Here is a 25,673-nt window from a genome sequence, read left to right on the forward strand (position 1 = left end):
GCATTTGTTACCTGGCATCCTCAGCAGGATGTGTCTGTGACCTGGATTTCAGCGTATCCTCTACGTAGAGTAGTCTCAACAGCGAAAATCAGTTGCTCTGGTACAGCTTCACAGTTGAAGATGTCCAGTTACCCTATGTTCACTTACCTTTGAGTCTTAGTTCTAAGCACAGAAAAAGTCACTAGCTAAGTACCCAGCATGCATAGAACTGCTTCAACATCTACTCCCATTTGTCACAAATCTATAGGGCTCACATAACATCAGCTACTGAGATGAAAAAACAGCTGTGGTGGTTTTAGTCAATAATGCAATGCTAACACTGTAATGCTAGAGGAACACATTAGCTGCTGTAAAAGAGGGGAGGAAAAAACCCCAAAGCACCACTCATGCACAAAACCCCCTGAGGTACCAGAAAATATGAACAGATTAATTTAAAGTGAGGCTCAACACTTAAATACTGTCTATATAAATTAAATACTGTCTATATCAACACTTAAATACTGTCTATGTCAATTTACTGGCTTCTAAAGCCACCTTTTCTGCAGATACCAACTCACTTCACTAAGCTTGTGAACAGTATAATAATCACTATAAATTTTAGCCACAAAAAAGGTCTGATTTTAGGTTTGTTATAGACCACTGTAGTAGAGAAGATGGCATCTGGAACAAACCACTGAAGATCAGCAATATACTGAAAAATGGCATGTTATACATGTTTATTATCAAATTTACATTCCACTATGAAACAACAGTAAGTGCAAAAAGCAGATGGAAAAAATACCATGAAAATCCCAGACTGTTCAAACACTGTGTGTAATCCCCTCATGTAACAGCCAAATGAAGCCCAAACACAATTATTTTCCTTCCCTCTCTGTTGCTATTCGACTGCCATAGATGTTTAACTTTGATCACCGGTATTTTTGAGCATGCAGGTATCACTGAGTTTATTAAAAACTAACAGTGAAACTAGAAAGGTTTAAGTTTGTGCTTTAAGACAATTGGAATAAGGTAAATACAAGAATTCCCTTCTGTCTCTTGTAACTTGCACAAGCATGGTAAGTCCTTTCTAGCATCCGTGTTTGACTCAAACCTGCAAGACAACAGAACCCTGCCAAAATGTAATTCTCCATTCCTTCTAGGTCTACCTCTACTCAAACAAAAGATCTGGTGCAGGATATCAGCCATGCAAGGTTGTCACCTCTCACCTCTCTTATGGGAGACAACAAAAGCCAAATAATTCCTAGAGTCATGGCAACTTCTAAAATGTTCTCAGAAACACATGTTGTTAAAAAAAGGTTTATCTTCTAGGTTTTGGCACAAAATGGTAAACTTGGAGGAAGTATCAATTTTCCCTGTTACTGCAAGCCAGGCATGTTACCCAAACTGTGCATGATGATCCAAAGGCATAAATGCATAACAGAATTTGAATAACACTGCACCACAGCATCAACCAATTGGGTAAACACACGAACACCATGGTATAGAGATTCTTCCATTTTCTTTTTGCCTTATGTAAAGCATCTGATGATACACCTCAGCTACAGAACAAACTGACCTCATAACATCCACAGCATTGTTTGAACTGAACCAGTTTATATTGCTGGGCTATGGAATAGGAAAGCATCCCCAGGAGACACATGCATTTCATTTATATGCTTGTAGATTAGTTTTACCTGAACCATGGTCTGCCAAAGGAATTCTGCCTTAGCTGATTTGCTACTCTGCTGATCCAGTGGCTGGAGTTATCTTATGAAGTGGTTAGAAACACAGTGTAGTACCTTCAAAAATTTATCTGTAACTCAGGTATTCCTACAATAAACACACAAAATGGACGGACTTTTGACATGCTACACACTTCTCTGTTGGTACCAAACTGTCTAAGCTTTTGCTAACTAATTTCCCTGCAAGTTAGAGATACACTGCAGACATACCCGTCCCAGGCCACTGGAGACCAACATGGCACTCCCTCCTTTCACTCTTATCTTATGTAGCTAGGCAAGATACCATGCACAGCTAAGTACATACAAACATAAATACTTATATGAAAAAATTAAATATTTTTCACTTAAAAAACAAAATTAACCCGTATATAGTCTTTTAAATAAAATTCACCTTTTGTAAGTGTAAGATTTTGCTTAGAGAGCAAAAGGCAACTCCAGGAGTTCCGGAATATTTCTGTGCGCTGCTGACAGACAAGCTTCTGCTAAGAATCCCTGTGCAAGTTTGAAGTGGTTACTCCTTTTCCTTTTACAAAACAAAAATATCAAAAATCATCACAAGATCTAAAGAACTGTAAAATCAGAAAGGCCACGTTACGAATTTCCTATAAACAAGGTTAAGAAGCTTCTTTTTCTGCCCTACTCCTGCAGCAACGAGGGTGCTGATGAAGGAGACTGTGCCTAATGGCATATGCAAATCAGTGAGACTGCACTGATGCTTCACACCACACCCCCAGACAGCTGCCAGCTATGGTAACAGGCAAGGTAAACTTAACTGCTTAATCTAATTGTATGGAAACAAATCATTTTATAATGTCAATAGGTACAGTGAAAATTTATATGAAGACTAAGAAGCTGTTTCTATTCAGGTCACTAGCAAAGACAACTTTTTCTTAAGTTACACAAAACATCTGTTGTAGATTGTTCACTTATGATTAGAACCTTGGACAGAAAGGAATCAAAAAAGCAGCACGGGCAGTAATATTTCTATAATTAACACTCAGAAACCAGATTTCTAAAATTAAGTTCTTTTTTGAGTTGGAAAGTCTGCCCCAGCTATGTTCAGAACCATACTCCCTCACTGATCACTGGATTTCAATATTCATTAGAATGCTACAACGAACACTACCTTTTTTCCTCCTGTTTCTATATAGAGACTGGCAAATGTTGCTCTTTATGAAATCTTTTAAACAAAATCCTACTTGAAATGAGAAATAATTGAATGAAAGGCATAAAGTTTACTGAGAACTCTCAAATATACAGAATGTGTACTTGGCAAGACAAGATGCAGTTTTCTAAACTTCCAACAATTCCTTGAAGTAAATGCTCTCCATTTAAGTTTCTAAAAAGAAACCCTGAATCAAGCACCTAGGGTTTATTTCCTTTTGCAATGCTGAAATGTGCCTGAGATATTTGTGTGTGTGTGTGTGTGTGTGTGTGTGTGTGTGCACACAAAACTATCCTCATTTAAATAGATGCACACTACACTTTGGGAAGATTTCTTAGCTGGATGTACACACTTTTCTGCTTCTTAATTGTTATTCATTGCACATTTCTTTGTGTGCTTTGTTCACAAGCTCTGGAAAGAAACTAACTTCTGTTAATACCTACCTAACACAATTGCACTCTTTCAAAATGTAAATCCTGTGTTTGTAAACTGAAGTATTACTTTCTTACACAGAGCTAAAGATTCTCTCCCCTGCTTCTCAAAGTGAGGAGGAGTTCAAAAGAGCACAGTTTCTGAAATGGAAAATAAAATAATGAAAAAAAAAATCAAAGTTTTCATATTTGTTTGCCACAGAGAAGAACCTGGGCTGCTAATGCTGGTCAGACTGATTGTTATTTTAATACTATATTTCAATTATGTAGTCTGACTGCAAACAACTAGTAAATACTATGGGTGTATGATGGAAAAAAATAAAATGCCTACACATACAGGTTAAAGGGTTAAAACACTGAAAATGTCTACAATAGTCTTCACTTCTGACTAAGTTAAGACCAGATGCTGAAGGGGGTCTTGAAATAAAGCTTTGGTTTTACCTTTCTATCTCCCACAAAAACCTTCTTCCTCAAACCCAAGCAATGTTCCTTTGCTCCTTGGTCCCAACGCTTGTCTCTTCCACATTGTAACGTGCACATGCCTTCTCCAACGCTTCTGTAACACACCTAACAATGCCTGTACTGGATGTTCATCCCTCAAATTATTTACTGTGCTCTAAGTCAAACACCTTTCAGGCCATTTAGTCTTCCTTTAGTATACCCATTTTTGATGACTGTGTGCAAACAGGAGCTCCCAGTGCTCCAATCATGGCTGGAAGACTCTGGTTTCTTCTCAGTCCTGCCATTAAGTTGCTACCTGCATTTAAAAACCCAGCTGAGTCCTGCCTCTGCAAGCCAGCCTCTGGCCCCTGATTCTTGCCATGGTCCTGTGTTTCAGGGGTCTTGATCACCCTGGCAATGCCCAGCCTCTTCAGTCTGTCCACGAGGCTCATCTTCAGCTGGCCTACGTCCGGGACGTTCCGGGACGGCTTTAGGCCATACATTTCCTGCAAAAACGTTTCTGCTGGCCGAGAAGCCAGGAAATTCTCTGAGTGATGCACTCGAGGCTCAAACAGAGGTGGGGAAGGACAAGGTGAACGCGAAGGAGAATTTGGAGGAGTAGAAGGAATGGGAAGAGTTCGGGAGGGCTGCAGCAAAGGCGGTTTTTCTAACATGGGGCTGTCGTAAACCTTGGCAGAGATGCCTCGTTCTTGCAAAAGTTTAGCCAGGCTGCTTGTGCTGCTGAAAGTAGTAGTTGAGTCTCTTCTGTTGGTGAGAAATTCTCCAATACTTAGTCTGTAAGGAATGGCTGGAGTGCTCACTACCGGGTTTCCAGTACTGCTGCCAGTATTCCCCAGTGAAAATGAAGCACCCATGGAGCTGAAAGAAAATAAAAATTAAACACAGAAGATACACACATTAGACATTTTTATACCGGCTCTTCATTTGCCTTTTAGTATACAGAAGACTCAAGAAAAACCTTAACTATTGCTATCAGCTGTGACAGCTTCAGTACTCAGAATTATTCTTCTGAGTATACTTCTGCGAAGTACCAATGAATTTACCTTCTGTGATCACCTGTACTCTATTAGCTAGAATATTAACATACTTGTACAGTTAATTAAAAAAAATATAACAGAATCAGAAAATAAATCACCATGGAATCTTTTTTTCCCCAACAGCTGTATGATACAAGGCAACTGCTACTTAAGAGTTAAAATTTAACTGAAGTTACCTTAACTTGTTTTAACTCTCACTCCAGAGAATTCCAAGTTTTCCTTCATAATTACAACTATTTTTATTAGTAGCATCCTATATGTTGCCTAACTGCCTTAGTATTTTTAAAACTGGTATCAAAAGCCAGAAAGTAACTGTTTAATCCCATGCAGCAGCATTCGCAATATTAGCAGTCCTCATACCTGGGAGTAACTTGAGTGACATCAGATGGGTGAAGGATCCTACAGGTAGTGAAGGTAAATGTGGAATTTGTTGAAGACAGACACTTCCCTGGATTTGAGGCTGCAATGTGAAGAATTTACATCCATTAAGGGTAAAAATAAAGACATACAAGAATGAATCAAAGTTTAAGACAATGTTATTATCACCATTAATTTTTTGAGTCCTCTTTTTTGAAGTAAAGAACAAGAACAGAAAAGACAGCATTACCACACAATCAAATACTTTCCATAGAGAAAAGGACACTGCTAAATAGACGCAGGAAGAAACACTAACCATGCTTCTTACCAGTGAGTGGTACTGCTGCTGAAGTAATAGGCGGCAGGAAAATCCCTGCCACTGGCTTTGCCAATGCACATTTCTTTTCCTCTGGGAAGGACTGTTGTGCTTGAAATGTTATACCTCCTTCACCCTCTTCCTCATCATCTTCCTCCAGGTCAGAGATGTGGTGCACAGATGCGGTATCATCAGACAGAGGGGTAAAGCCTTTAGTAACAACACCGGGTCTCGGGTCAAGAATGGTGCCGAGGTTGGGTCGAGCAAGCTGCTGCCAATGAAAAAGGGTCTGAGATCCTGGTGTGAGAAAAGAGAAGAGATTCAGAGAGTCATTACCTACTACTGTATGAAGTTACAAGAATGCATTATAAAACCAAGCGCAGCTGGCTGGTGCCCACACTGTGGGCAATGCCGTCCAGTGAGGAAGCAGCCTAACACTGGCTTGGAGCCCACCAAATACTACTGCTTCCTGTTACTGCATATCACACCTAGCTATACACACAATGATTCAGCTGGTAAATATAAAATCCTTTTCTGCTAATGACAGAAGGAAGATCATCCTCTTACCTTCAATGGGTTTGACAATTTGCAACTTCTCTGGTAGGAGAACACGGAGATTACTAGAGCTGGCAGAGAGATCCGTGAATTCTGAGTTTGTACTTGGGGAAAAGGAGCTTTCTGTTGGTGTACTGCAGCCACTAGCCTCTTCTTTCTGCTCAGCCAGCAAATGCATTTTTCGGTCCCACTCCTCCTCGAAGAACTGCTTCTCACACAGGTAGTTCTGACGACGCAGGGAGAGTCTATGCAGAGCTGTGACCAGGTCATTGTCTCCAGGGGTTCCCGGCTGGCCAGGACTGTGAGTGTCTCTGTGAGAAACATCAAATAATAACAGATATTAAGCCCACCAAATAAACTATTTTTCTATTACACAGCACAAGTCCAGTCTGGGTTTAGTTTTCAATTCTTTTCAGAAGAAGGTAACAGGCTGTGCTTCCTACTTTAAATTCTTCTCAGAGCTGCTCCCTGGGACCATCCGTGCGTGGCTCTCCAGGTGGTGCACACCAGACTGGAAGGGCTTTGCTGTCATAACAGCACTCGAGCGATTTGATCCAGGGATTGGCAACGGGGCAGGAAAGGACGGGGAGCGGCTACGGATGATATTAGCAACCTTGACAGTGTCAAACACTCGCTTCTGTTGATCCCTGTGGAAAAGACAAACAAACAAACATGGTTTTCAGAAGCAAAAAAGATATAATAAAGAAAAAATGTCTGAAAACCAAAGTTTGAAAAGTCTGTGGAGACCCCATTAAAAAGATGTTCAGAAAAACATGATTGCCTAAAACATTCATGTCTTCAGGAAATCTACTCTATTAAGTATCAGAATTACCACTTCTTTACCTGAAAGACCTGAACCTCTACTGATAACTGCTTTAGCCTATTCAAAAGTATATATTTTATTTATTTAATTTGTATATGCTTTCAGAAACACATATTTAGTTTATTACTCCTTACTCAGAATTATGAGATCCAAGAACAGTCTTCAGGGTTTTGAAAACTATTATGTATCTTTCAGCCATAATGTCATTTGTCCAGCAATTTTTCTATAAGCATTAAAAGGGGTAAAACTAGTACTCTGCATCGGAGAATTTGGATCAAAAAGCCTCAAATAAAGAATGAAATAACATCCTTTTATCAATTCCCAGCTTCTTCATAGAATCAAGTAAGAATAGCAAGTTTCAATATTGAAAAGACTACCAAATATTACAAACCTTTTTTTATTTACAATGAAAACATTATAGAGGGAGTATATGCATTTATGGAGTCCCAGAAATCAGTTTCACCTTAATTAATACAAGTCTATGGATAAATATCAAAATAGCACATGGAGACCTGAAAACATACTTTTGCTTGGAGAGAACAGATTCATCAGCCTGACTCAATTCCTTCCGCATTGTCCCTTCAATTTCTGCTGCAAGGGAATCCTAGAGAAAAATGGAAACCGTAAGAGTTGACAAATTAGATTCAAGTCTTCCTTCTGACAATTTTAGCAGAAAGTATCTGTAAAAATTACTTTTAACAATCAGCATTTGTTTGCCCAGTATCAGTATGCTTTGGACAAACCCTTCTGCCTCTGAAGGAAGGGCATGTGGGACAGTTCTCCACCATAACTACACCCATGTGTAACCAGGATGGGTTCAGTTTTCCTTAGCAACATCTGCTTTTCCTTTGTGTTTCTTTATGTACTCTGTATATTGGTTGCTTTAGTTAAGCTACAAATTTTAAGAGCACTTCTTACAAGCGTACATGAGTGATTCTGTACACACAGAACAACCAACCAAAACCTGAAGAATTCCCAGATATTTTGAGTATGTGAGATGCTCTGTTTCTTAAAGAAACACTGTTGAGTTATAAAATTCACACTCACATCAAACAAGACACTAGCACAACTGAGCATAAGCTATAGAACATGCCAATTCCCGTATTAAACAGAAATGGCATATAAAAAGGAAAAATAATTGCAGTGTCACCGTATGTCAAGAGAACAGTTAGTTTCCTAACTAATTTCCTAAATTTCTCACAAGTGTACACACTGAAGAATTGAAAAACCAACAGATCAGCTCCTTTGCCTACTACAAAGTAGTTCTGGCTGCAGTTCCTGCAAAGGAACTGCTCCTAGAGCAGTTGTGCTGCTAGAGCTGCTCAGTGCCAGAGCTGTGTGTGCCACACTAGAGGTGTTGGTTACCACAGGAAATGCTCCACGGCACTGCGAGTGGCAGAGACAAGCGGCAGAGCTGGCTCTGCTGCGCAGCAACTTCACTTCCTCCTGGGACTCGTGCAACATGCCCAGACACTCTGCATTCCGATCCTGAAACTCATGGAGCTGCAAGAGAAGAGAGGCCATCACATGATCTCTTCAGAGAGAAGACAGAGTGAAACTGAATGAACTCCTACAGTAACCTAGAATGGCTGACTGGACACTGTGAGATTCTTCCAGCTGCAGGGCACATGCCCACAACTGGAATGGACAACAGTCAGCACAGCACCCGTAGCAGTTTTACTGACAAACCAAATTTAGTGAATTTCATCATACTTTTTCCTCTTTTGAGGAAAAAGTATGATGAAATTCAAAGGAAATTACATTGAAAAAATGCAAATACACTAACTACTGATGCAAAAGAAGCAAAAAAAGAGAACTGCCTTAAAATCTAATGAGCCACAGTACTGCTGATACAATCAGTAATATTCACACTGAGGCACTCTTTTTCTCATAACTAAGAATAGTAAGGCCTCCCTATTTGAAACACACTCCTTGCCTTTTATACTCCTATGAACTACACAAATATTTGTGTAGGGTTAAGTAAAATAATTATTCTTTCCCTCCAATCATATGACTTAACACAATGAAAGATTAAAATCCTACATAATTAAAAAAGCAGTAGTTCCCACTCTCTCTTTTTTCTTTCTCCAGTATTCTATCCCAAATATTTATCTAAATGTATGTTATAGAAGTCTTAAGTACCTCTGCTGTCAGTTGTCTCTGAGCATCTTTGGAGGCTTGTAAGTGAAGTTTCAGCTCCTCCTTCTCAATCACATTCTGAAAGCACAAAAAGGTGCTCATCATTTTCTCAGCTGATTTCCCTGAGAGACTGATCCTCTGCCAGACTTTCCTGGAACAGCCACTCTCTTCCAGTACAACCCTGTGGCTTGCCAAGTCCATTTTTGCCTGCTGTGAGCACTGGCACACACATGCTGCACACACACCTGTGCACACACAGACACTTTATCAGCATTCCCTTACTTCTTTGAGTTTATGCTGAAGATCAACAATCTGGGACAAAAGGGATGAGATCTCTTCCTGATAGCGAATCACCTCCTCACTCTTCTCTGACAACTCCTCTGTTATCCTGGAAATCTGAGCATTTGTTTGCCCTACAAAACACAAAAGGAACTTAGTCAAGACCTTCTCCCACAAAAAAGACCCAAAAAAAACCAAAAAACCCAAACCAAAAACAACTCCAAGCCAAACCTAAATCCCAGAAAGGATGAGTGAAAGTCAACAACAATCTGCAAAACCACCAATTCTCTTAGGAAATCAATTCATGATACAGAAAAGTAGATGCCTTAGAACATCCATAAGGAAAAGACTAACAGTGGGGAGAAGGAGGAAAAAGAGATAATTTCAAATGCAGGTAATAATGTATTAAGAACTAAGCATGCAGAATCTGAAATACACACAATCAGTATGTGAAATGACCACAATAAAACAATTTCAAATGACATAACGACACATGACCAAGGCCAGACTTGGAATATGCTGGAAAAGTCTGGTTCTGAATTAATCTTGTTTAACTACCATTGTAAGCAAAGGCATTTTTTCAAACCTTGTCAACTGTAACATACACTCTTGATCCTAGTTGCTATCTATTCCCCAAAGATCCACTGAATACAATTCCCTGATTCTTTTTTTTTTCCTTTTAGCAAGGACTTAACAAAGTGAGATGATAAAGCAACTCCAAGAGCTGAAATATTTTTATGCAGTTAGCCTTGTTTGTACACTTGCCCTGAAAGCATTGCAAAGTCATAAGAAAGTCTGATCAATCTAGCATAAAGGTCACACTACAACTTTAGTGCTTGTACCTAACACATTTACTGCAGAACAACGCCCTGCTTATGGGCCTGTGAGCATTTAAGCTCAGTCAGATACCTTTTTCCTGAAAATGCAAATTTTAAAGGTGTAGGCAACACAGCTTCAGGAGAAGATTTTTTCTGTAAATCTAAATTACCTAGCATGCCTACTCATGCCATAGAATTGAATAAAAAAGTGCACTTACAGACATTCTCACTGAAGGAAAACAGGAGAGCATATTTGAACTAACTCCTATTTGAAAAGATGCATATTTTCTCAGTGGGATCAGAGTAAATTAACCAACTAAGTATCAATTCATAGTATTTTAGGGCCATCTGTAACAAGAAAAATAAAGCAGCAGCCCAGTCTTCTTTATGGGGGGATGTAGAGAAAAAAATAATCTTACATATAATTTAAGGTTATTATGCACAAAGGAAGTAGTACATATCAAATGACTGCAGATAAAACAAGGTATTCTTATTTATTGTTTCAGAATACTTAGCATTTATGTAAGAGCAGCTGCAATTCTTTGCAAATAAGCAGTCCCCAAAGCAAATACAAACAACTGCTCTAGACAAATTAAGCCACTTGCTAATTTAAATGCTTTGGTTCATAACATATATTCTAAAACTAATATGTTCATAGTTTTAAGATCTATACATTGACCTGTTTCAGTGTCAAGTGTACTGAATATACAAGGAGAATATTTTGTTGATTTTCTAATGTCTGTAGGCTTCAGTTTAGAAAGTTATGGACATCACCTTTTATATTCATTTTTCCCTTCTAAACATGACACACACAGCTGAATTTGAACGCCAGAAAAACCTGATGAAATACAGAAACAACCTTCCACTTGGGCAAAGGGCAAGACTTCAATGATTGGCATGAATTACTGAAGCCCATTTTTGGATTCAGGATTAACTAAGAAGGTGTAGGCACCAGGTATTTCACCCACCATCCTGCCATTGCAAAATACAGCCTGGATACTCACGGAGTTCTTTGACACAGTCATTGACCAGCTGTTGCTCCTTCTCTTCATATGTAATGGTTTCTGACTTCAGATGGCAAGCCTTTGAGAAAATTATTCATTCATCAATAACAATTTCAGTTTATCTATAATGTTATCAATTTTACATCTAAAATTCTTGCAACTGAAGAGTCTCCCCTCTCTTTAAAAACTCTATGCAACTGTGTTTTCCACCATAACCTGTTTCCCAGAATTTTACAGATGTTTCATGTGAAAGACAGATAGACACATGAACAAAGCCTGATCTCTCGTCTCTAATAAAAAAATTGTTGCAAAAAGACATAATTTGGGAAAGTGGTCAGGAATTATTTGCATACAGTGACACAAAACAGCCATGTGCTTCAAGAGAAACCCTGCTGCTGGATTTAGAACACCCTGATTATTTGTTTCACACACAGCACATGCTGTCAGTTGGATGTACCTTGGATCTCAGAGCCAGGTTCTCCTCCTCCAGCTCTCTCAGTTTATCCTGCAGGACATCCAGCTGCAATGGGTCATGGCACACAGTGAAAGACTCGTTGAAACGCAGTGGTGTGGAACAGCTGGAATCCGTCTCGCTCTCCTCAGAAGCGATGGAAACGATGCGCAGCAGGTCATCCTTCTTTGCCAGCTCATGCTGCAGCTGGTTAACCTAGGACAAGTGAGGATCACCATCATGTGAAATACACTTTACATACACAATATCATACCGTGTTATTTATGCAGCCTCTGGAACATCACTGCTCCTGAATAGCTCACACCTCCATTTGTTTACAGGAAGTTCACAAAATTGTAATTTTACCACAGCAAGGGAGACAGAAAATTCAAGACACCACAAAAATGAACAACAGAACCTACTTTTAAAATAGTTTACTGCAAAATCATTTTCCAGCTGTCTCATACATTATTTCATTTTAATATGCCAGCTATCATTTTGATTATGACCATTACTCTGAATTGTTGAGTTCCTGGAGAAAAGGATTGAGAGACAACTATTTACATGTACAGAGTGGTACCTTCCAGTCTGCACATTAAATGACCCATAGGACAATTAAAAACAAAAGAAGAGATAGATCTCATTTAGATAAAATCTATTTTGCTTATCTACATTTTTATACGAATACCTAAGTTTATGCAATCCTACAGCTGATTATGAGCACATCCTTGTCACCAGCACACTGTTTTATACAAGCAGCTAAATCAATTTCACTGTAGCTCACACTACATCTCTTGACCACAGAGTTATTTGTCAACTATTTAATTCTTTCTTTAAGAAAAAAAAAAACAACAAAGAAAGGCTAGATCAAGAATTTGTTCTTACAGGAAGAGATGGAGTGAAGATCTTGATCAGAATTCACTTTTCATTACATTTTATTAATGTGTTTACTCTTCGTGTAAGCACCCCATTAACCAGCTCACTTTCTGTCTGTTTCCTCACCTGTGAAGTTATGTAGCAGCTCATGTCAGATACCAATCTCTTATTTTGACTTATATCAGTCCATTTTTAGTTGAATGGTGGGAAATCAGATTTATGGTCTGATATACCCTAATGATATCTAACATTCTCATAATTTCTCAGTAATTACAATATGTTGTCTTCATATTCAATTCCTGGACTGCAAAATGTGATTTAACAATGATTAGGAGAATGACATCTAAGCACACTTCTGTAGTCCAAGAGCACCAATCACCCCAAAATGATATATTTCTCTTAATCCTTTTACCACCATCATAAATGGGAAAAAAATGAGAGAAAAAAAAAAGGAAAAAAAAACTAAATAAAGGAAAAAAAGAAAGAAAAGCAAGTACTTACTCTGTCTAGAGTTTGTCCTAACTGTTCCTCCAGTGCTTCATTCTGCTCCATCAACAGATGGTTGCGCTTAAGGAGGGCTTGTCCAATTCGTGCTGCCAGTTCCAGGTCCCGATCCTTCTGCTCACAAAATGAGAAAAAAAGTTTCCTTTTGATCATGTAAGGTTTAAGTTCAGAGTAGCTTTAGATTCTCCTAGATATTGCTCAATGCATCAGCTCTGAGATCTCCCTTCCCTCTCAAATGGATCAACACTGTTAGAAAATTATTAATGCTTCATCACTTGGATCCAGAACACATCCATAACTGTGTTTTTTGATACAGCATATTTTCTTCCACAGTCATTTGCAGTAACACGAGGGGAAAGCACCAAACCCAGGGACAGTTCTGGGTTTTGTGCTGAGTACAAAGATTATGTGGGCTCTGTTGCATCACACACACACACACACACACACACACACACACAAAAATCACACTTAGGTCTGTGGCCTTCCCAGTGACACCTTCTCCAGAACAGACTGCTCAGCTTAAACAGTGGTGAAAGGGTAGAAGCAGAGGAGCACCAGGAAATCAGAAGAAAGCTGCTTCTTTCTTATACTCAGTGGCTTCATGGGTGCCCATAGTTTTGTTACATTTTGTTTCTGAGGTGGTGCAAGCAAATGGGCAGCTTCTCATTACCCATGTGTTTGATAAGCAGCTCTTGAAGATAACTGAACCAAAATGGTCAGCAGCTGAATAAAATCCTGCCTCAAATACACTCCCTCAACTGCATTAACACAGCAGAGACAAGCATACCTCAGCTAACAGACGTTTGACCATGTCAGCTTCACCGTAGTCTTTCTGCTCCACATTATCTGTGCCAAGAACTGGAGAGACAAACATGCTTATTTTATTGAAGGGAAGACAAGAAGATTGTGGGAAGTGGGAGAGCTGAACTCAGAGGATGTTGTTTATATACAAATACAGTACTTGGCTGACGAAGCTAGCAGAGGCTAGGAAAATGCATCTTCAATTTCAGAAACGTGAAACAATACTTATTTGGGAGACTGATAAATGAGGTATTGAACATTTGCACCTTTCAGCAATGTTAACTAAGACTTGAGGTGCTCACACATCTTTCAAATTTAGAAAAACTCCTAAGAGCAATTTTTTGAACACAGCTAAGCAATTAAATCCTCCAGCCTGCTGGGAAGAGAAGGAGGAGTATATTGGAGAATATCCAAATATAGTTAAACACATACTTTAACCCTGAAGCAAAATTCCCACTAGGCTGTGTGACAGCTGTACACAGGAAGTATGGAGACCCCTGAGACAAGTCACGAAAATGCATTTATTTAGGGCTTGACCATCTTGGAAACAATTAAGAAGAAATGAGATAATGTATGTCTGGGTTTTAGATGTAGCAGTAAATGCTATCTTAGTAATCAAGTGATTCCAATGTTTGAAGAGTTTGCAAAACTATTAAAAAACTGAGAAACAGTAGATTGGAAAAACAAGACTGAGTGAAGAATAAGCAAAGCAAATGAAAAATTGTGACACCTCTGAACAAAACACAGTGCTAGAACTGCAAAGCGTTGGTCTGCTCTAGTTAGTGTCCTGATAAAAAGATTGTAGTAACAAAGGCATCTTAATTACCTTGTGCAAATTTGTGAGATCCATCCAAGGAGGAGGAAGGAAGTTCAATAAGAGCTAGAGTGACAGATAATGAAAGATATAGAGAGGGAAAAAAGAGAACAAAGGAGAGAAACAATTAAAATGTAAGGAAATAGGTAATTTTCTGCCATGCATCTACTGCAATCAAAAAATAAATGCATGTGCAAACATAGTTTTTTCACTATTAACACTTTCTAAGGCCTTTTAGGGAACCATTTAAAAGTAATATTCTTCAGAAGCAGAATTATATATCTCTCTATCATGTGATGAATGTTTGTGCTAAGCTCAACAGCAATCTGCTATTTTTGCTTTATGAAGCCAGGATCATTGAAGTGAAGAAGGCAGCAATATAAATTTAAGAATTACAGAAGTAGCAGCTTCAACTGACCATTTAAGTTAAACTTTTTCAAAATTAATTCCATCATCACTGAACTGCAAAATGAGATTACTATAGATTTGATCTCAATATTTCCTTCACTCTTTCACCTTGTTTAAACCTCATTCTTACTCTGAATACACAGTGGTATTGCTTATCAGTTCTTTTCTTTGTTTTGTTGAGGACTGCAGACTCAGTTATGAGATAGTAAAGTGCCAAGCTAAAGGGCACACTAACTTTATTGCATATGTTATATAAGCTGTCTATACCCTTTACATACATAATACCCACAGTTAACCTTTTAAAGCATAACACTACAGCTATACTAAGATCAAATTCAAGTTGCATTTTAGTAACAAAAGGAACATTTTTGTAATTTTGAAAGACAGGAGAACAGGAAGAACAACACAGAAGGAGAAGTTTTACTGTTTCTCTAAAAGTTTAAAAGAAAAATATATCAAAATAACAAACCAAATGCTTTTCATCAAGTAGATCAATAAGCATAAAAAGCCAACACATACTGTTTAAGCATGCAGGAGCTTTGAACTTAAAGAACTGTCACTTACTAATTTTAATACTAATTGTATTTCTAAGCAGGGAAAAAAGAAACTCTCTACTAAATTTTAAGTATGTATCTATCAGTAGCATAAAATGCATTTGGAGGACAATTTTACTGTACTACTTGGTTGCTGATGGTGGCTGCTGAAAGGGGGGATTCTGAACTCATCTAGCTTATTAGTATTTGGAAAATTAACTGCACATATATAACTAAGTTACAGCCATTACAGGCAGAATATTATAGCCAGCTATCCTGCGGTAACTGTTCTTAGCAGGTGATTTCAAGTTATAAGTTTCTATCCAGTCCCTCTAATAAAAATTTACACTAATTCCATACTAATCCCAAGGTTACTCAGGTAGGTAAGTTCCTAAAATCAAGAGCAAATATCTTTACTCCGATAACTAAAATCACAGAACCAACAGGTTTAAAACTTAGGTCTATATTAATTTCTGTGTTTTCTCTCAGTACAGGATCAAAACTATACACAGTTTATTAGAATTCTCTCTTGAGAATACATGCATGTGCAATACTCACCTTGCCAAGTGAAAGTTGCAATTAATTCTTCATTTTGGTTACAAATCTTGTTATGTTGTGCCATGACCCTTTATTCACACATACAAAGTAGTTCCAAAGAGAGATCTTTCGTAATTCAGGATTTCTTATGCTAGCACAGTTGAAGCAGAAGATATTCTTCCACCTCACTGAAAACATTGCCAATGTGAACCCAGCTGACAGACCTTCTTATAGGCAGTAGCAGCCATAAAAAGAGGAGGAGCTCAAGTGCAGTAACTACTGCGTTGTTTTGGGGCTTTCTTCTCAACAACAAATTCACTCAAACAATATATTTAGCATTCTCTCTCGGAAAAAGTTATAAAAATGTTTCCATACATATATAAAGGGGGAAGAAGATACACAGCTAAAACCCCATGTCATGCTTCATGTCACATTTATTCCCAATTCCAGGCAACAAAGAAAGATTAAAATTTCACCTAACAAGTTATTCAACAATAATTATAACTAGAATTTGATTTATATCTGTATTTGTCTGGGACTCTCACAGTATGCCCCTGTAGGTTACTAGTCTCAAAAAAGCTACTATGATTTCAAGTGTAACCAAGGTCGGGACAATTTCTAGGTGAACCATAACCCATATTTATGTTGAGTTTACATGACTCAGCAGTTACAAAAGTGTTCTTAAATGATACAAGAATTAGTTTTATATGTTATGCTTAACAGCTATCTTTTAATTCAATTTCAGTCATTGTTACAAGAAAACATTAATAGCTTAAAACTGCTTAAAAAACTTCTACAAGCAATTTACTGTTTTCAGAGGACACCTTCTCTATTTGAAAAGAACTTCCCTCTAGGAGAACTAGGAAGACAACCCTTTCTGCAGTGCCTTGACAGCCAAATAATACACAACAGTCTTCATGAAAACTTTGTTGATAAAACCCCTCCCTCTCCTGCAGGCTGAAAATGCAAGCTCACCCTGACTGAAGGTCCTTTGGAGCCCTGCGCTTCAGCATGCAGGTGAGGCGCTGAGCCGAAAGCCTCGGCAGAGCCGTGTTTCATGTCAGGCATGATGAGACTCTGATCCCACCTCCTTATAATTAACACTGAGAGACAAGTACACACCCCTCCAACCACACAGCTGCTTCCAGTGAACTACAAAAGCATGCACTCGACTATAAAATCATTTATGCTTCAATATTAGTATCAGAAACAGTCTGAGCAATAAACATTAAGAGGCTTTCCAATTACTTTCGACAGTTAAGAGTTCAAAGCCTTCAAGATCAACTCACAACAAGGTCACTCTAAACTGTTGAGTACTGCATTCTTGGGAGGTGATATTTTAATCTTTGTTATTCCTTTGCTATGCACCCTTGGGAAGTTTAAACTATGAAGAACAATGACAAAAAAAAAACCTTTTAGAGGTGGTATGTACAAGGAAGAGGTAATCGTTACAGATTGTATATAAATAACAAGTTCACTCTTCTCTGTGGTTTGTTCCAATAGTTCCAATATATGGAGGAAACAGCATTTCCCCATTTCTCTGAAGAGATTACAATGCATTCTCTCCACAAGAAAACACTTAGAAACTACAGGCAATTGAGTGTTCAATTATTTTGGCAACTTCCTATTCACTTGCTTTTTAACATATTACAGGTTTCTTCATGTGACTGAAGCTGTCCATTTGCCTCTTTATCATTTGATAGGTTTAGGAGTAAGTTACTTAGTATTTTCAGAACTGGAAGGCAGTGATCAACACTGATCTAGTACCCATCCATCTGCCATTCATCCCTTTTCTATCTCCAGAAGAAACCACTGACAGCACTTCACAAACATTACTGACACAAAACACCCGGGGAACATCACCAAATCAACAACAGTGCTGTCAACATTCCTGAAAACAGAACTGCTTCACACTTGTACCTCTTGCATGAGGTATACATCTCTTCTAGCACAGTTCTAGGTTCCTGCCTCTTTCTCACTATCACATGCTCCCATTCTTACTTCAGTGTGTAATCTGATGATCAGGCAGTCATTAAACATCCTAAGTCAGCCATTAGAATTGCAGTGTGAACCACAAGCATGTCCCCTGAAATCAGCCTTTTCTTCCACCTGTCCAAAGTTTTTCAGATTTGACCATTTCCTAATATTAACAGTAACTGTTTAACTCCAGTATTTGGGGCAATAACTCCCAACTCACTCATGTAACGGAAGGAGTCCTCCTCACGAGCTGGAGAAGCCACCTCCGGCAGCCGGCCGTGGCCAGCCACGGGCTGAATCCAGTCTGCATTCTCATACAGGTACAGAGAGTCCACCCGTAACTTGTAATCTGGCAGCTGTTCTTCCAGCATGTCCACCAGCTCCACCTCAGGAAGGTCCTCACTGGAGCACCCATCTGAAAGAGAGGAAATGTCAGTAATAGTGCACTGTTAAATAGATGTAAAATTTAATAGTGTTGCTACAGTACTATACAGTTTATGTACTATAAAAAACTTCATAAATCTTTGGTAGATTTGGAAATAATTATTCTTGATTTATAGTGCAATATTTGTAAGTTCCTCACCCCCAGCTGATCCCAAAACTTCCTGAAAAGATGGTATACTGTGTCCCTCCAACTTCCTGAATATAATGTATGTAATAAGTTTGAATTTCTATCTTTGCCTCTTCATTGAGCTAAAACACAAACCCACATTTTACCAGCTAAAGTCTCATGGACTTTTCATAGCTGTTACACTTCCCTTTTCTGAAGGAAACTCACATTTTTCTTGTTTTTCTGTTTTATGCATTGGTTTGATAATGAACATAGATGTAAACAATCTTAAAAGTAAGCAAAATCTGAATACTGCTTTGAAATCAGGGAACAAGTATAAAATTTCATTATAATCCTTATGGAATCAGACTCTGAGAAACATGATACTAAACCCCCTGCGATCCAAGTTTATGGTACTTGGATTGTCACACAGTAATTGTGACGAGATTAAGGTACACACAATCTATGTTGTGTGTGTACCTTAATCTCATCACAATTACTGCAAAAAATCCCACATTAATACTAAATTGGTAAAATATCAGTGGTATGCAATGAGTATCTTTGTAAGATTTCCACTCAGGATGAATGCTATCTGCAGTACCTTTCAATGGAAAAAACACCAATGATGACTATTGACAGTAAGAATTTTACAAACAGTATTTTACAGTGCGCAGTGACTTTACATGTGAGTCTAATGTCACTGTTTTTGTTCCTCTGCAATATCACATAAGCAGAACAAAGAATGTGAAACATAAGGTTGTCTTCAGGTTGGTGCTTTATGACATGTTAGACACATTCAAGATTTGTAATAGTAATTCTTCAACTTACCAGGGATGCTGTCCAAGCCCCTGGGATCAAAACTCATGAGTCCTTCCTTCACAGCTCACTTCCTTGGAAAGAGCATTCTGTAATCAAGTTGTGCACCATTCCTTCATTGCTTTGGTAAAAAGATGCCTTTGGTTTAGAGACAGAGTAAGTGAGAGCCATCCAGCCACAGAGACTCACAAATCTGGCATCAACTCACTTCTGTAGGCTGGTTCAAACTCCAGATCTACTGCCATCTTAGGACATGCCTATTTCATCTGGGATACTGATCAGTAGAAGTATTTCGTGTAAGCTTCACCAGCTTCTCAGCTCACCCATCACCTAAATATAAAACAAAGAGAATGTCAAGGTTTGACAGATTTCACTCTTTCAAGGGAGACAGGTAAATTGGTGTAACTTTCGCTTTTTCAGTCTGAATTTTCCCTCTGTACTATAACTGATTATTAAAAAAAAAAGGCAAACAAGCATTTTATTTCCAGTTTACACAGTACATGTAAAAGGTACCATTAAAATATGTTTTCTCCCTGCAGACATCTCACCTTAAACATGGACTTGGTCAAATATCTCTTTGTCCGTACTATTCATCTTCTTTCATATAATATTTAGTGTATTCAGGTCATTCACTGAAATGAGGCATTTCCTTTTTATGCTAACAGACAGCAGCTCCAACTAAACAGAGATTTCCTTCAGGCCACTACATTTATTTAAAGTGATGGATTCTAAAGGCAGGATTTTAAGAACATCACCCTTAACATTCCTATTGTTAAAAAATATAAGTTTTACACAACCGTTTGCTTGAGTCTCTTTTCCTTTAGGAGCCTGTTAATTAAAAATTGGACCTATCACATTTACTTTGTAGATTGTGATAAAATTTGTGTTTTCTCTTCAGGAGGAACTCAGGTAAACCAGAAAATGAAACTACTGTGACTGATTCAGATAAGCTATCAGAAGAGTTTAATGAAGTAAAAACACACTTTTCCTTTGCCAAGACTGATGAATTACCTTCCATATAAAACAGTAGTTCTAGATGACAGATAGGTATAAAATTGAAGAGAAAACAAGCGTCCTTTTCCCTCCTTTGGCATTCAGTTAACATAAAATTCTCTTAAAAGTCTTCATTAATTTAAAATTTGCTCTTAACACTTTCCCTGAGATCTCCAATCATCAAGCACAACAATCAGAGGTTTGTTTTGCTGTCTGTAGCGACCTCTTATTTGACAAGATTAAAATGGACAGTGCAGGAGCTTTTTAAAGCAAGCCTGGAGCCTGCCAGTTCATCTGGTCGTAGACTTTGGCAGGGGACCAAAAAAGAACTTTCTTCCATTAAGGTCAGCTCATACTTGTGTGCAGTATCTTCTTGTTTTGTCATTAGTTTCTTTATGTATGTAGCCTGTTTATCAGTTGTAATTATTATGCATATTAAACACTTAATAAAAAAACTTGAGATTTCAACAACATTTTCTATCTGAATGTATAGATGTTTCTAGCACTTTAAGAAAATTTTCTAGAGGCTGTTTTTTAAATGGATTGCTGAAAAGCATAAACTATACATATCCCCTTCTCTATAACAACTTAATACAGCATAATAAAAGACTTTTAAGAAGACTGCTATAGATCCACACATGCAAATGACTTTATTTTGTAATAAGAAGAGTCACTATACAGCTAGACAAAGGTCAGCATAGGACAATTTCTTCACAACTCTAACTCAGGCTTTTTCCTTTGACTTTTAAAAATGTAAAAATGAATGCTGCTACTTCTCAAGATTGGTTTTAATCTCTCTTCTCAGTGCAAAGCAGAAACACTATTAGCAGCAGGTCAATCTCAGTTCAGCCAAAGAGAGAGGGGGTGAAAAAAAAGGTGATCTGGATAAATGTTTTCTAGAGCACCAGGCCAACACCAAGCTATTGAATTGAAAGGGCAAGGTCATTTGGGAAACCTTTGAGAAGTTTACTACATAAGCAAACACCATAAAAGTTAATGCTTGCATTCCCAGTGCTTCTCATAGCTTTAGTTTCCTGTACCATAGGGCAACTTCTGTAGAAATTCAAGCACTGGGCAGTTCCACCCTGAAAGTGACTCCATGACCCTTCTACACTGCAGCTATAAAACTATTTCCTAACTGCAGATTCCTCCTGCAAGTCAAAACTATGATTAAATACATTTAAATAAACCCCATAAAATTTATAACGTGGCTTTAAAATATATGACCATGCTATAAAAAGATGGACTAGAAATTAAAATTGTCCAACGTGCAGAAAGACATGTCCAAAAGAGAAGCTAGAAAACTGTCTCAGGTATTGATTTATATCTTTATTTATAAAGATTATTTCCACTGTCAATTTACTATATTCATTCTACACTGATTTACTTCTTATCAGTTTTGTTCCCCTACTCCCTCAAAGGCCAATTTCCCATTTATGTTCACATCTTTTACTAACAAGTTAACTGAACACAGGAAAAACAAGGGAAATTCAAATATTGGAGAATAACCCATATGCAGGGGTGGTGCTCTCAGAGGGCTTTCTTCAAGGAAGGTTCATGAGAGATGAAAATATCAGACAACATTTTACATACACACCTATCCCAATCTTAGTGCTTCTGTACTCTCTAGATTAAATTTTACTTCCCAATATGTGTCTAGCATTTCAGCTACCATTTGGCTCCAAACAGTGAGCTAAAACCTGGAGTACATATAGTACACTTCTTGTAGAAGTCAAAACTATTCCTGCACCTTCTGAATCAGCCCAAGTTGCTCTAAAGAGATTTTATCAATTTTTCCTTCAGTGAGTCAGAAGACTCTAGTGAAGATTAACTTGAAAAAGCAATACTGACTAAAGTCTTAGAAAAAGATAATATAGTTAATAAAGCATTGAAAATTGTTCTTGTCTTTGTAAAAGTATCACTTTGAGCAATTTCAGATGGATGCAGAAAGGGCACCTCAAGATAGAATATAATTCTGAAGACATTCTACTCCTACTACTAGAGAAACTCTAATTCAAATCTGCTTTACAACTGGAAACCACAGACAATTGTATGTGTTATTCCTTTGTGCACAAAATTAAAAATGTATGCAAAATATCGGCATCTATATTGACAATATCCAAACTTCAACATAAATAAACAATTATTCCTGCTATTTTTAATTTGTTGAAAGCAGCTGACTCCTCACAAGTACTCGGAAAGACTAAACTAGGTCTGCTCCTCTGTACAATTCCAGGACGCAAGACATTAGGTCACAAGTAACACAAACAAAATTTTAACCAAGATTCTAACAACAAAGAAGATTCTAACTTGATTAACAGAGAAGACAACATTCATTATTTCCAAAAGCAAGCCAAATAAATGAGCATACTATTCTCACATGCCAAATTTTAGTGCCATGTAAGTATGCAATTTAAAAAATTGATTCAAGTCATTAACACAGTACTTTTTTTCCATGCTAAAATTGGAATGCTGTCAAGCCAGCTAATAGCAATCAACATATTCTGCATCTCAAGGTTAATGAAACAGTTCTATTCTTATAGCAAACATGACCACACTGAATTGCTGCCAAAACATTCCTGGGACCAGCGCTCAGAAGCAGAGGCCAAATTCTTCACCACCACCAAGTAGGAGATGAAGGACAAAGGATTATCAACTGAAAAACAAATCTATGTGAATACAAACATCGCCTATCACAATCAACATTTGCTGTGTGCCTAACACCTGTTATTTTCAGCCAATATTATCCCTACAGAAATCTATTTAGTGCTTGTGTTTCTTTCATGTAAGGAAAAAAATATTTAAAGGAGTATGCCAACATAATCCTAAAACCAACTGCAATAATCATAAACAACCCTGCAACAGACTTTCAATCATTAAAAAAGGTATAAGAAGAAATTAAGAAAACAAACAAAATAATCCCGCCCCCATCTTCTGGGTTGTTTTTCTTCTGGGATGAGGGAAAGGCTTCAGAGGGGAAGCTGGAGAACATCTCTTGGAGAATCATGAATCACATGGGGATCATGAAGCCAGCCACAACATTCCCTCATCCTGTTTTATCTACTGTTACACCAAACCAGGCTCACTTATTCTATTTGTCATTTGTAACAGCTTATGTTCTCCAAAGTGGCAACACTACCTGTTAAATACATGTATATATGCTCTATGTACAGGTATACATACATATTGTTGAATACCACAGCTTGACAGTTAAGATTTATTTAAGTCCTACCCATTTGGAGGTTGTCTTTATCACCCTTAGTACAATGTAAAAACAGCAAATGCCTAATTGAAGCCTCTCTTAGTCTGAAATTATGAGTGCTACCTACATTAAAGACACACACTATGTTTAATTAATTCCTAAATTTTTTATGTAAATGCACAATCAAAACATTGCTATCTGTATGCATCTTTTCTCACAAATTTTCTTTTTTCAGAAGAAATGATGTATATACCCAGTTATGTTGTCTCAAAGGAAACAAGAACTATCATGAATTGCCTATTTGTTTGTTAAGAGTATAAAATACAATAAATGCTCGAGGCTTTGTACTAATGCCTCACTCTGCTAAGTTCCCTGCTAATATTTCATTATAAAGGTTGCAATCAGCTTCTTTTAAAACTCAAGCTTGTTTTGTATAAAGTATACTTGAAGGGAATTTGAATAACACTTAACTGAAATCACTAACAGTTTCAGTTGATGCATGGCTGATCACCCAAAACAGTAGTTTCAGTTCCTTGACCTACACCCCATCCAGCGCTCAGCATTTTAAGTCATAATTCTGTATGAGAATTAACCAAACTTATCTATATGACTCAGTCATCAGAATATCACTAACAATCAAACAAAAAAAAAAAACTTCGCCTTCTTTTTTGTAGCCATATCTGTGAAAATGCTCTATTTGTGGCTTCTTGGAAAACTAATCAACAAACCACAATTATCATTCCTGAAAGACAGCACTTCTACTACACAATATTAATTCCAAAAGCCCGCAAACCATTATTATTAGAGGCAAAACACCATCAGGAAAGTGTGTGGTTTTCCAATGCTCTTCAAACTACATTTTCAGATACTCATAACAGAAATCAGATAAACAGATACAGCTCTAAAAATCACACTGCCATTAGAGTGGAAAAATATCAGGTATATGAAAATAATTTTTTTTCAACTTCGCTCCAGGGTCAGAAAGGCAATTAAAAAGAAGTTCTGCCTATTTTAACTAAGAGCTACATCTTTTGAAAGAACACAAGTATCCAAAAACAAACCTAAAATCTACTGTTGCTTTCTAATGTTGCCTTAAGTTATTAGCATATCAAATATCTGCATCAGACTGTCATAATCAAGTCAACAGTAACTGTGAAACACAACCAAGAAATAGGCACCTATGCAACAGCTGAAGATTGCATTAAAGATAAAAACACGAGCACGCCACTCCACATACACTTCACCACTAGCATGGACGACAGAGTAAACGACACTTACTGACAGACATTGGTACTCCAGTTTAATCGGCTAATAAAAATGTAACAATGTGATTAAGAAGTTGCTAGCAGCCAAAATTTCCTTGCCTTCCATACACAAGCAAGACAACAACTAAGATGTCACCGAGGGCTGCCTGGTGTTCGCGGTGACACGACCCTGCAGGGAGCCCGCTCGGTGACGGGCACCCCGGGCCGCTGAAGGTCACCCTGGCACCGCCTGCGGGCACCGCCGCCCCCGCTTACACTGAACAGACGGAGCTCAACACAGCGCTACGCTACATTAAAGCATCACCACCGCCAAAAGAGTCCTGTCAGCTGCCAACCCGGACGGGCGCCGGAATTCCTCCTCCCCCCGGGACCGCGGGGCCAGCCCCGGACAGCGCCTCACGCTCGGGCCCCGCGCTCCGACCCCAGCCGGCCTCAGGAAAGCCGCCGCACGCCCGGCGCGGCCCGCCGTACCTTCCAGCCCGGGTGGTGCCGCGGCCCACCGGGGAACGGCCCCACGGGCGGCAGGAGGGAGGGTTAACCCTGCAGGGGTGTGAGGCACGGAGCGCGCCGCTCGCCCGTGAGGCGGCAGAGCAGCGCCGGCCCGGCGCCGAGTGCTCGCTTACCCGGCCCACGCTGCGCTCCCTCCGGCGCCGCTCCTTCCCGCCGCAGCCCCGCATGCAACACAGCGGCGACTGAGGAAGGGCCCCGATGGCTTCCGCTCGGCTCCCGCCCAGAACTACAGCCCCCGGCGGGCCGCTGCCAGTGACGAGCCCCACAATGCGCCGGGCCGCGTGGTGCGGGCGGCCCCCGCCGCTGGGCCCGGCGGGGCCGGGAGCGGG

General features: G+C 38.7%; 1 protein-coding gene across 2 annotated transcripts; it reads right to left on the bottom strand.

Annotated features, from left to right (window-relative positions):
* Positions 1-689: 689 nt before the first annotated feature.
* Positions 690-25,667, bottom strand: TRAK2 (trafficking kinesin protein 2). 2 transcript variants are annotated; one of them, XM_030951900.1, is made up of 17 exons: positions 25,458-25,667; positions 19,387-19,704; positions 18,229-18,423; positions 14,566-14,619; positions 13,726-13,796; positions 12,936-13,052; positions 11,565-11,774; positions 11,108-11,186; positions 9,289-9,419; positions 9,010-9,084; positions 8,233-8,370; positions 7,392-7,471; positions 6,488-6,691; positions 6,057-6,355; positions 5,502-5,786; positions 5,177-5,276; positions 690-4,637 (listed from the first exon to the last, which is right to left on the bottom strand). In XM_030951900.1, the coding sequence occupies exons 2-17, from the start codon at positions 19,421-19,423 to the stop codon at positions 3,959-3,961; spliced, it is 2,754 nt and encodes a 917-aa protein (XP_030807760.1). In that variant the 5' UTR covers positions 19,424-19,704; positions 25,458-25,667; the 3' UTR covers positions 690-3,958. The 2 variants fall into 2 exon arrangements, with proteins under 2 accessions (XP_030807760.1, XP_030807761.1); XM_030951901.1 differs by lacking the exon at positions 14,566-14,619.
* Between the last annotated feature and the right edge of the window lie 6 nt (positions 25,668-25,673).

The sequence above is a fragment of the Camarhynchus parvulus genome, chromosome 7 (genome assembly GCF_901933205.1).
Source record: "Camarhynchus parvulus chromosome 7, STF_HiC, whole genome shotgun sequence".
NCBI classification, from domain to species: Eukaryota; Metazoa; Chordata; class Aves; order Passeriformes; family Thraupidae; genus Camarhynchus; species Camarhynchus parvulus.